The sequence below is a fragment of the Neurospora tetrasperma genome (assembly GCF_000213175.1).
Source record: "Neurospora tetrasperma FGSC 2508 unplaced genomic scaffold NEUTE1scaffold_6, whole genome shotgun sequence".
NCBI classification, from domain to species: Eukaryota; Fungi; Ascomycota; class Sordariomycetes; order Sordariales; family Sordariaceae; genus Neurospora; species Neurospora tetrasperma.
In genome coordinates, this window is record NW_009799104.1 from 2,095,559 (window position 1) to 2,108,809 (window position 13,251).

A 13,251-nucleotide genomic window follows, 5' to 3' on the forward strand; every position below is an offset into this window, starting at 1 on the left:
GGGGGGCGTTGTCGGTTGGGGGTTTGGGGTGTTCAAGGTGGGTAGAATTGGGCAGCGAGAAAATCAAACAAATCTGCTCTCTCATCTCGAGATCTTCACATGGTTTTTACGAAAAAAGTCCGTCCCGAGTCCAGAACTTGAGGGGTGTTGAACTTGGGTGAAAGATCACACGATGGAAGATGCGCAATTCCTGAATCCGTCCTGACAGCTGACACCCAGCGGTACGGCACAAGACGGACGAAACGGACTGGACTCGGAGAAAACAGATGGACCGTTCGCTGCTGCCGCCGTGCCCGTGCCGTGGCTGGGATGGCCCCACTCAATAAGCTTCTGGCCAGGAAGGAACTCTTGCGTTGTTCTCCTTTTTCCTGTCTTTCCATTTGAATTCCATTCGTTTTCTCTGTGCCGGCTTCCCTTCTCCTTGTGAAAAGACTCCACAGCGGATCGAAAGTGAAGCTGGCTACCATGGGCCGCTTCGCCGGAGTTGTTGCTGACTTCGTGAAGTCGGGCGTCTTGTTCCTGAATTGATGGCCATTCATACTTGTTGAATTGACGAGCCCCTGGAGGCCGAGTGAGATGCCGCGAGTTCAACGCAGCCGCAAAGAGGGCACCAAATGCAAGATCATGTCGGGTCTGCTGTCAGGAACAAGTTGCAGGCGGTGTGCCCTGTTGTTGTTCCTTTCTAACCTTCCACTTCTGCAGCCTTGATATCTGCAGGCTGGCCGTACACTGCACTGATTGAATTCAATGTGTTAGTTGTTGAGCAACCCAATCTGCAACTCCTCGCTCAAACTGGTTGATCGTCCTGTCCTCGACGTTCCTTTTTTCTCAACACTACAGAACACTTCCTTCTGTCCTTCAGCCCAAGCCCAGTCGGGAAGGAGCTGTCACAGGCGATCACCTCTCGGAACCAGCCGCGATGGCACCGGACGCACCGAACTGTTCAACTGTTGGCTACTTCTACATGGTAGCCCCCACTCGGCACTGCTGAGAGCTTCAGAGCTTCAGAGATAAAGGCGCGATATCCGAACTCATTGTCAATGTCTTCGTCTCACTGCAATGCACTTCTTTATCAGCCTGCTAGACTTGGACACTACAAGACCGACTTTCGGCCCGGCCCTTGCGGTGGTAAAAGGAGAGCTCCGCATCTTCACACAGTCGATACACATCGACCGTTGTCTGCCAGGCACACGTTTTCATCGAATGGGGATGCGCGGCTTGTTCACTTGCATGCCAAGACCACAAGGGAGCAGCCGGCAAAGTGCTCATGTTCCTTCCGCCTTCACCGCCGAGGGCCGGGACATCGTGTGGTGTCGTTGTCGTTGTCCTCGTCACCGTCGTCCTTCTTTCGCCGTTTCTACCCGTCCCCGGTGTTGTTGCAACATGTTAGACCGCGCCAACCCTGCGTCTCTCTATGCCGTTGTTGAGGTTCAATAGACGCCTTCGAACGAAACCGATACAATGACCATTGACTGGGCAATCCCGAGTGCACAATTTTGAGGGAGAAAGGAAATCCAACACCACCACCCTCCCAGATCGGACCAACCGAGCACACCCGTCCACAGCCATCCATCCATCCACCCACTGGTTGGCAATTCAGCCATTCTGGACCGGCGGCGCTTGAGAATGGATTGCATGCCGTTACAGGGTTGCATTGGCCTGCAGGCTGGGATATGGGTCCCGCTATGGGGTACATACACAAGCGGCTTAGTCTGCTGCAAAGGAGTTGATGTATCGCCATAGCCTTCATTCGGATCCATTGCCAGAGTCACGACTGAGGCCGACGCATTGTTACCTTCAATTTTGGGGTGACCGAGCAACTGACAATCTTGAGACGATTGCGACATGAATAATCTCATAGAATGTTCATTGGTTCCTTGAATTGGCGAAATGCAGAGCGTATGACCACCAGTAACACAAACCAGTTTAGCATCTGATTGTTTGGTTGCATTGTCTCGTTCACGCATGTCTTGAAAACGGCGCAGCCTCGAGGTGCAAAACCAACAGGTTTACAAGAAAGCACAGACCAGGGAGGAGTCCCTGCATAGGCCGTTCTCCTCCATAGCCCCCTGGCGACAGAAAATATTGGATAGAGCTAGGACGCTGCAAACCAATCGTATTCACAGAAATAAAATGGGGCCCCTTCGCCAGTGCCCCTTGGCGCGGGCTGCTTGCTGATTTTGGTTTGCTGTGCCCGCAACAACTCTTTTTTTTTCTGGTCCGTCAGAAAGTCCTGCTCAATCTCACACTCCGTCAACCTCCAAGGCGACGGCGGGTTTCCCCATCTGGGAATGGCAGTGTGGGCGCGCAGTCTGTTGACGCCAACTTTCAATAGAATTACACAACCAATTCGCGCCTTTTTTTGTTGTTGTACATAGTGAATTGTTGTGTGTGTCTTTCCAAGTCAAAAGGCTGGCGTGAAAAGGTACTGTACCCACTTGTTGGTACGGGTTGTCCACGCACACTGACTGACGGGAGTGGGCTGGCTGGCTGGCTGGCTGGCTGGAACCCGGACCTGGATGGCCGCAACGGTGCTCCCGCCATCGCTCCCACTCCCGCCCTTCCACTTTGCTTCTCAGGGCACCACTCGTATACCGTATAATTTCGGGGCATATATTTTTTACCTCCCCTCATATAACCTTTAAAATCAGATGTGGTCTGCAAGCATACTGCTCGAATATGTGCATTTCATACCCAATAAAAAGAGTAGGGGAGATAGTGTAAAAGCCCGGAGCTCTGTAAATTCGATTCTTCTAGTACCCTATCTTTTCCCCTTTGTCTTTTCTTTCCCTCCTATAACCTTCCCCATATAACCAAATCCCAGCAATCTAGCTATAGTAGTTACAATTAAATAGAAATTAATCTTAAGCGAGATTTATTTTGTTTATAAATAAATAAACCTATAGTATTGAAGTTCTCGCTCTAATTCGTTTGTCTTATTTATAAATATTATAAACGATTATTTTAATGCTTAATAGTTTATTGAAGGCGCCGATTATGTTATTGTACTACGAATGTCCTTATTTCCTAATGTGCTAGAAGGTTTTACTTTTATAGATATAGATAAATGAACCTATTATAGTTGGGTATATAATAAAAGCCGTAAAAATATTAAATTCGAAGTTAGATTTAAGGGTGTTGGTGATGTATATTATTACGTAATTGAATTAGGTAAGTACTAGTGTAAATGGGATAACCGGCTTGAGGTAGAGTGTTGGTAGTAAGAAGGTAGAGGGATTGTTTATATATATATAAATATTATTGAGAGTATTAGTAGCGGCGAGTCTATTGATTTTAATAAGGATAATGAACTCTTATTTATTTTTTGATAATAATTGTTGGTTATTGGGGTAATAATTTAGATTGTTAGTTATTATTATTCTTATTGTTGACGGCGTTGTTTATTATATTCTTTTAACTGTTTGATAAGGGTAATTTTATTTCTTAATATAGTTAATTTCTATTATTTGTACTAGTCTTTTAATTTTACCTTCTTGAATTGGTTATAATTAGATTGTATTCTCTCTTTTATTTATAAATCGAAGGCAATACCATTATCTTCAAAGATAGGAATAGCTTCAAAATTATCAACGCTAATAGTGATATTAAGAGCATTTTCCTAGCGGCGCCAATTAATAATATTTCGGTTGATCTCCTTAATATTAATAAAGTAATTCTCGCTATTATTAGGAAATACGGAGATACTATTATTTTTGAAAAATTTAATAATTATATCCTTTTTTTTAGTTATTAAAATATTCTAATATTTTGAAATAATGTGAGTAATTAGAATCCTCTTATTAGAAACGGACTATTATTTACCTGGGTTCTCTTTTTCCTATATTTTAATAGTAAGTTTTTTTTTTTTTGTAATAGTTTTTTAAATGACGAGTTAATTATTGTATTAAAAGGTTGAAGAAGGCTAGTTAAACTATTAAGGATTATAGCTAATACTACTTTCATATCCCTAAGTTTATTATAGATCTATTGAATATTATGAGATAGGTATATATTTATAACTAATAGAAGCTCTTAACTATTGAAGTTATCCTTAATAATAGGAGTAAATTTATTATTAAGCTAGTTAAGTAATAATTGCTTATTTTAATATACTGCTTTATTGAATTGAATTTTAATATTAGGAGTATAAAGCGGTTGCTCTTCTTCTAGTACTTTACTTTCCCTATGAAAGATAATAGTTAGTTTAAGACGAATAATTCTATTTATAAAAATATATAAAATTAGGGTAGCTTACTGTTTACTCTATCTATTACGGTTGGTCTTACTTATAATGGATTTGCTATTTTTAATTTTATATATATAACTATCTAAGTATTCGAAAGGGAGAGGAATTTTATTAAAATTTATAATAATAGAAGGAGGATATTGTATAGTCGTATTAATTTTAATAGGTTAGCTATTGTGCTTAATGAACTTGTAGGTTAAAATAATTAGCCTCCGAAGATTTTTAGGTCTTTACTAAATTTCTCTAGGTCTTTATTGAATTTCCTCAAGTCTCTTTTTCTCTAGAATGAAAAAAAGAAAAAAAGGTATAAGTATAGGTATAAGTATAAGTACAGGTATAAATTATTATATAGATATATAAATTTACCTTAAAAATAAGCTTACTTTAGTAAGTAGTTTAGTTAGTAGTCTCTAGGACTAGTTTATAATCCTTCTATTGGTTATATATTAGCGTTTTAAGAAGCGAGTAATATTACAGGGTTAGCTTGTGTGCCTTGTGCTAGCGTACAATAGCTTCTAAGACTACTATCGCTATTGTCGCTGCCGGCACTATATTGCCGGTAGCTAATTGGTTAGAGCGCTGCCTACTGTGGGTCTGCAGACCCGCTAGCGGTTACCTTTATAAAACCAGTCTTCGAGGCACTCGGCTACACACTTCTCTTCCTTTCTCCTTCGTGCAATTACGTATAATTATATCTTTTATCTACCCTTTGCTCGTAATAATTAATTATACCTTTTAATTATTATATTTATAGTATAAACTTATTTTCTTTTTATTATATAATTAATTTTTAATTAGCGCGCGTATAGAAATCGCCTCGCCCGTCGAATCGCCGAGTCTAGTACTTTAAACTACTAATAATCGTGATTATAATAATTATAGTTTTATTCCCTTTATTTAATAAATAAGAGTAGGTACTTTTTATTTGAGGGATAAAAGACCGCCTTACGTAATTACTTTTTTATATTTTATACTAAGAGTAGCAATTACGCGTCCTTTTCTCCCGCTAATAGTATTAGCGATTTTATTAATTTTAATACCCCTCCTAAGAGTACGCCGTTTAATTTAAACGATATTCACAAAGTATTTAACAAAGTTGTTAATACTATTAACGTTGCTATTTATTAAGCTGCGCTTATTGAGCTTCTCCCCTCGTTAGTAATTAACAATCTCCTTATTAGTATTAATAATAATAAAAAGAAGAAAGCTATCCCTCGCGCCTATTTCAACGCAATTAATATTCTTATTTAAAACCCTACCTTCTATTCGGTTATTACCCCGCTGAATCGCTTTTACTATAACGACTTTATTTAGTATAAGAATGTTATTATTAACTTTAAATATAGCGAGGACGAATTAAAAATTGCCTATAAGGTAGCTACTAAAGCCTAAAATAATTTCAATTAGAAGAACTTCGACTATTTTAACTTAAAAGCTAAATTTAATGACCTTTAAAAGAAATATAATAACTTCAATATAGACTACGCCGCCCTTAAATCTTATAGTACTAATATTCGATCCTTATTTAATAATTATATTAAAATAATTAGTATTAATAAAATATTGTTTTTAAAGTAAATTATAGAAAATCCGCCGATTTTTACCGGTAAGGAGAATATTAACGCTGCCCGTAGATATAAGATCTTTAAAGTATAGTATTTTTGTATTCTATCCCAATAGAAGTACAACCCCCTCCTCTATATTAATAAAAATATTAAAATTATTCGTACTACTATACTATTAGGTTTTAAAATTTTATCTAATATTTAGAATAATTTAAATATTATTTAGAATAGAGGAGATACAAATTCTTAGCGTTAGAAGACTAATACCGAATTTATAAAATATTTAGTTATTCGCGTTTAGAACGTTAATCTAAAGATAAATGCCGGCTATCGTTTTAAGGAGTTCTTTATAAAGAATATATCCTTTGTAGAATTTAAACTAGAATTTACTAACCTTATAAACCTTTATAGCCTAAATAATTCTATAAAAGTTTACTATTTGCGTAATAAAATTAATAAGTGCCTCTATAATACTTTTACGTATTATAACCTTTCTAAAGCTAACGATTTTAAAAAGTAATTAGCAATTTGCCGTACTATCGCTAGTAACCTAGAGGATGCTGACTACTATTATAAAAATAAATATTCATATTTTTGGTAATAATACCCCCGCTAGTAGAAGTTCCAGCAATACTAATACTAGTACGGACGGCGCTTCTAATTCCCGTAATATTAATAATATTCTAGTTAGTTAAGATAGTAATAAAATAGACTTTAATACTATCGATTTCGCTGTCTTTATTTATAAAAATATTTTTAACTAATATACCCATACCAGTAAGTATTACTATTATAGAAGCAATAATTATATTATTTATAATTATCTTACTTTTATTAACTATAGCGCCTAGGGTCCCTAATACAATAAAGGTAAAAAGAATAAAAGTAAGAGTAAAAGTAGAGGTCGTTATAATAGGGAGAAAGTCTATATTACTAAAGTAGTACTTACTACTATTACTCCCGCTATAGCCCCCGCTGTTACTATTATTAATAGTAAATATTATAATAAATTGGAAAATACTTAGCCTTTACGCCTAATCGTATATAAAGGCTCTTCCTATTATTATTGTAGAGATAAATTTTAGACTCTTCGCAATTAAAACGTTTAGAGGAAGTTAGAATATAATTATTAAATAATTCTACTTTTTTAAATTTAATATTTTTATTTTTCTATATTATAATTAGATTGTATGAAGATTATTATATTTCTCTTATTAATATTAACTATTCTATATTTATTTTCATTAATTATTCTTTTATTATTAAATATAATTTTCCCTATTTCTACTTTTATTAAGTAAAGAAGTTCGTTCTAGCTAATAGAGTAGTTAAAGGTATTATTTCTAAGAGAGTAATAATTAAATTCTATATCGGGCACTATAATGAAATAATTACCTTCTTAATTTATATTATTTCTAAAAACTATTTAGTTATTTTAAGCTTCTTATAAATATAATATTATAAATCGAAAATTAACTATAACTATTGCAGAGTACGCTTTACTAATTTTATTTATAAGGACTACTATTTACTTATTAATCTCTTTAGAAACTAATTAATAGCTTTAAAAACCCTTATTAACCGAATTTCAATTGCGGTTATTTATAGTAGGACTACTTTAATTCTCTAATTAATTTTAATTCTCTAATTAACTTTAATTCTCTAATTAACTTTAATTCCTTATTTACCCTTAAAGAACGAAATAGTTCCCCCCGCTAAAGTAGCCCCGGCGCCGTTAAAACTAATATCGGGTAATAGAATTATTCGCCCTATTTAAATAATACTAGCGCCGTCGAGTCTTATACTAAAAATTTTCGAAGCTGGTTATTAACTTATTTCCATTCCCGTTAAAGTATTAATAGTTAATAGGGCCGGGTTTAAAGTCGGTATTACGGGTACGGCTTTACTTTTTATTAGGATTAAAAACTTAATTCCTTACGATCTTTACGTCCGCTTTAACAGCTAGCGCGTCTCTATAAATATAAAATGCCCCTAAGCCCGCTATTATTATAATTTCAATAGTACTTTTTTTATTAAATTTAATAATATTAGAGAATTTAATACAGCGACTTTTAACTTTATTTATAAGTCCTAACAATTATAACCGTATATTATAAATTATATTAGAATCGAAAGGTTAACTACCGTAGCGGAAGTTCAGGGTATAAATTTAATTAAGGAGATGGTTGCTAATATTTTAAAGGGTAATAGTTAGTAATATAAGGAAAGTCTCCCTTTACTCCTCTATAGGTTTATTAATAATTTAACTAACGTTTATTTATTAAAGAAATTTTAAGAAGCTATAATTTTTATTAAAGTAATTTATTTTATTGGAAACTTCAATAAAAATACTCTACTTTATAAGGAAATAATCCGGTACGTATACTTAGTTAAAATTTTTAAGAAAAATACGAAGAAGTTCTTCAATAAGGCTAACTGTCTAATTAAAATTAAGGATAAAATTATTCCTATTTTAAAGGAATTGGAGGGACGATAATGTATTAATAAGGTAGTAGCCTTCCTCCTGTCATTAATTAAGGAAATTCTTCCTAACCGTTTATATAATTATAAGATTAAACTCTAGCCGGGAGTACCCCCCCCAACGCGCGACTATACTATATATCCCTAATCGAAACTATTATTATTAAAAAGTAGATCGACGAAAATTTAAAAAAGAATTTTATTTACTTATTATAATTTATAGCTGTATCCTCTATCCTTTTAATCAAAAAGTCTGGCGGCGGCGTCCCTATTTGCATTAATTATTGTAATATTAATAATATAATATTGAAAATACATTACCCGCTACCGTTAATTAAGGAGATTTTTAATACTATTTACTATATAAAAATTTTTCACTAAGCTTAATATAATTACTATATTTGATAGGATCTATATAAAGGAAGGATATAAATAGCTTATTATTTTTATTACCCATTTTAGTTTTTAAAAATCTATTATCTACTTATTTGGCCTCTAAAGTACCCTAGGGACTTTTTAAAACTATATTAACAACGTTCTATATAATATCCTTAATATATATACAATAATATATTTTAATAATGTTCCAATTTATTTAAATAATAAAAAAGACTATAAAAATTATTTTTAGGGAGGTTCTACGATAGATAATTCAAGTAGGGTTATAAATCGATATCAATAAGTATGAATTCTATATTATAAGAATAAAATATTTTAGTCTAATTATTATCTTAGGAGGATTCGAAATAGACTTTAATAAGATATTTGCAATTAAAATTTGGGAGGCTCTAGAAACTAAGAGAGCGCTATAGTGTTTCTTAGGTTTTATCAATTTCTACCAATAATTATTAAATACTTTTTGATTATTACTAATCTATTATATAAATTAATAAAGAAGTTAGTAAAATAGTAATAGACCGACTATTATTAGAAGTTATTTAAGGTTTTTAAAAAAGCTTTTAATAGTAGTCCAATACTTTGGATTTATAATTGGTTTAAATGGACCGTCGTCGAAACGGATACTTCGAATTGGGTATACGGTAGCACTCTATCCTAATATAACGAAGAGGGTATTTTATACCTAGTTCCTTATTTTAGCTAGCGGTATTCTTCAGCGGAATATAATTATAATATCTATAATAAAGAGTTATTAATTATTATTAAAGCCTTTAAAGAGTAGCGTCCCGAATTGGAAGGAGCCTAAAAACCTTTCGAAATTCTTACTAACTATAAAAGTTTAAAGACTTTTACAATTAATAAGTAATTTACCCCCCGCTATATACAATAGTCCTAATTTCTTTCCTATTTTAATTTTATAATTAAATACCGCTCTAAATCCTTATAAATATACCCCGACGTATTAAGTAGAAAATTAGAAGATTTACCTAAAAATGAAATTAATAAGCGGTTGCTAATTAGAAATAAAGTTTTATTCGATTAAAATATTTTTATTAATAGAACCTTCGTTTTAGAAAGCGGAGGTAAGGAGGAAATCCTTATCGGTACCGAATATATTTACGAATTAGAGATTTTAAACGAGAAATTAACGGACGATTTAGTAATAAAAGGTTATGGAAAATCGATAATTCTCTAAAGTATTATTATTTATTTATTAGACCCTAATTATTGAATATAGTTTAAAGAAATTAAAAATTATATAAAGAAGGTCCACTTTATTAAATACCGAACGATTTAAGGATGAATATACTTTTATAGTACTGCCTTTATTAATCCTACTAATATAAAACTTTACCTCTTACTCTTCTATTATATTTATAATTTGCTATTTATTAAGTATCTAGGCTATAAAAAGATCTATTTGTTACTATTGCAATCTTTCTTTTATTTAGGAATATATACTATTATAAGGTCGTACTATAAAGTTTATTTAGTATACGCTAAATTAAAACTATCGCAATACACCCCTTATAGTTTTTTAAAATTATTAATAGTACTATTCGTACTATAGAAGGATCTTTCAATCGATTATATTACCCCGCTTACACTTTATTTATACTATGAGTATAAATTTAAATATATTATTATTATTATTAGTCGCTTTACAAAAATAAAATACTGTATCCCTACTATTAGTTTAATAGTAAAAGAATTAGTAAAGCGCTTTATTAAAAGAATTTATAGTATTTATAATCTACTAGATTCTATCGTCTCTAATCGCAATACCTAGTTTATTTTATAATTCTAAAAGGCCTTATTATTATAATTAGAAATCGCCTTTAAACCTTCCTCCGCTTTTTACTCTACTACTAACAATTAAACCGAATGTATTAATATAAAAATAAAAAAGTATTTTCGCTTCTATATTAATTAGGCCTAGGACGATTGGGTAAATTAGCTACTAATTGCGGAATTTACTAATAATAATTTAATTTTTAAAACTATTAACGTTTCTCCCTTCTTTATTAATTACAATTTTTACCCCTATATAGGTATTAAACTGGCGAAGTTATACCTACTAAAAATATTGGCGGTATAATAAATAAAATACTTTAAAATTAATAAATCAACTAATTAATTTAAACAAATTTCAAACTTTATTATAAATTAAAGTTAATAAATATAATAATATTATTAAAATAATATAAATACCTATTAATTAAACGTACTAAAATATAAGGAAGAAAATTAAGTCCTTTTCAATACTAAAAATTTCAATACCGGCTAGCCTTATACTAAATTTATACCCCTCTTCGAAAGCCTTTTCGAAATCCTTAAAGTAAATAATTATTAAGTGATATTTAAACTCTTAATTAATATAAAGTATAGCCTAATATTCTATATTAGTAAGGTTGAATTATAAGATAAGGAAGGTCTCCTAAAATAAATAGCTATAGAGGAATAGAACGTTTATATTAATTATAACTAGACTATAAAGAGGACCGATAATAGGGAAGATTCTATCGAATATGAATTTAAAAAAATTAATAACTACTAAAAGAATAATAAGGGTCGTTGGAAATACCTTATAGTCTAAGTACCCCTACATATACCGTTTTAGTAACTATGTACCGATATATTTATAACCTCTAAGATAATCCGGGCCTTTTTCTACAATAATTACCCCGAAGTACCGTACTCCCTGGACTAGGTAGCGGTAGAAAAAAAGCGAAGGGAGAAGGAAGTAGAATAGGAGGCTTTAATTCTATAGTAAAAATTACAATGATATTCGCTAGTAATAGTAGTAAAGGCTTTTTAAGAGCAGACTACTCGTTTAATAGAGATTTCTATTATTTTATATAATATTAATTAACTATATAACTTCTTTTAGTCTGGGGAAGTATTATAGGGTTAGTTTATATACTTTGTGCTAGTGTATAGTAGCTTCTAAGATTATTATTGCTATTATCGCTGCTGGTACTATATTGCTAGTAGTTAATTAGTTAGAGCGCTGCTTGCTGCGGGTCCGTAGACCCGTTGGCAGTTACCCTTATAAGGCCAGTCTTCTAGGTACTTGGCTATATACTTCTCTTCCTTTCTCCTTTATGCAATTACGTATAATTATATCTACTATCTACCCTTTACCTGTAATAAGTAAATTATTTATAAGAGAAATATTAAAGATTTAATTATACTTGCTCTAGGTAAATAGTAGTATAAAAAGTAGTGGATTTTCGCCGAAATTATACTATAGTTATTAAATTATTATTTTATTTAGTAAATTAGAACTTCTTATATAATTAGCGTTTAAGCTTTAGCTAGAGCGGTCTACCTTCTTGAGTTATACGAAGTAATATTACTTTCCATCTTTCCTATTAATATTATGTAGTAGAAATTAGTAGTTTGAAGTACTTCTTAACTTTATAAGCGTAAATATTATAGTGCCCTTCGATAGTATAGTTTTTATTATAGATACGGGAGCTATTACAACGCCGGCGGCGTTCGTCTTTATTGTTAATAGGTATTTTAGTTTGTATAAAGTACGTTAATATTTATTTAAATTATTAGTAGTATACTATATAACCCTACTAATAATGCTATAATGTAACTTTATTTAGATTTTAAATTTATCAGTATAGTACTATTTAAATTTTAATTTCCTACCTCTATTATACCTTCCCTTTAATTTCCTTATACTAAATAGTGCTCTCTTTTAATTAGGGTATTATTTAGTACGTTATTAATTCGATAGAGGCGATAGGGGATGATTGGGGGGAATTGGGAGAGGTGGAGGGGGAGGGAGAGGTGCCCGGGTTGGTTGTACTAGTTGCGCTGGTTGTACTGGTTGTGCTGGTTGTGCTGGTTGTGCTGGGATTATTGGGATTATTAGGATTACTATGGGTAGTGCTGCTAGAGCCTTATTTATCCGCTCCCAGATCCCAGTATTTGTATTAAGATAGAATGTGCTAATATGTAGATCTATCTTTACGTTCAATATTAGAAATTTATAATATCGACGATAATGAGCTTTATAGACGGTAGTAGAAGAAGTTAGGGCATACAAAAGGAAGTTGGAACGTGGGGCATTCGATTTTATGGTCTTGTATAGTACTTGTGGTGGGTATGAATGTCACAGAATGCTTGCAGATTCTGCTTGCTTTGTCAGAACCCTGAAAATATATGCCCCGAAATTATACGATACGTAGAGTCAGCACACCGGGCAGCCCAGTCCAGTTTCGTCCCGCGGCGCAGACTTTCGTCGCAGTGCAGGTGGACGGTGCAGCATTTTTGCAGCAGTGGTCAGAAAGGCCGTCGTTCGTTGGCCGGGGCTTGGGGCTGGTGCCCGGTGCCTGTGCACCTGATCACCTCGATCAATCAGCGATCCGACCCGCGCTCCCTAGAGGTACCCAAGGTGGTAGAGGTCGGTAGCACTGCACTCACTCTCTGGCACTCTCGTCCTGGGCCCTGCCTGTGACTTGTGGTTCTGAAGGGAAAGACTGGACGACCGGACGAAAAAAGAGTCAATGAAAGGCCTGAAATTCAAGCCATGCCGCTTTCCAG

The 13,251-nt window shown here is 33.2% G+C and overlaps 1 protein-coding gene across 1 annotated transcript; it reads left to right on the plus strand.

Annotated features, from left to right (window-relative positions):
* Positions 1 to 777: 777 nt before the first annotated feature.
* On the plus strand, positions 778 to 4,855 carry NEUTE1DRAFT_148804 (uncharacterized protein; the record flags this gene model as incomplete). The annotated part of the gene is made up of 2 exons (XM_009856138.1): positions 778 to 967; positions 4,847 to 4,855. Coding segments are annotated over 2 exons (198 nt in total), but the record flags the coding sequence as incomplete, so codon positions are not given.
* Positions 4,856 to 13,251: the final 8,396 nt, after the last annotated feature.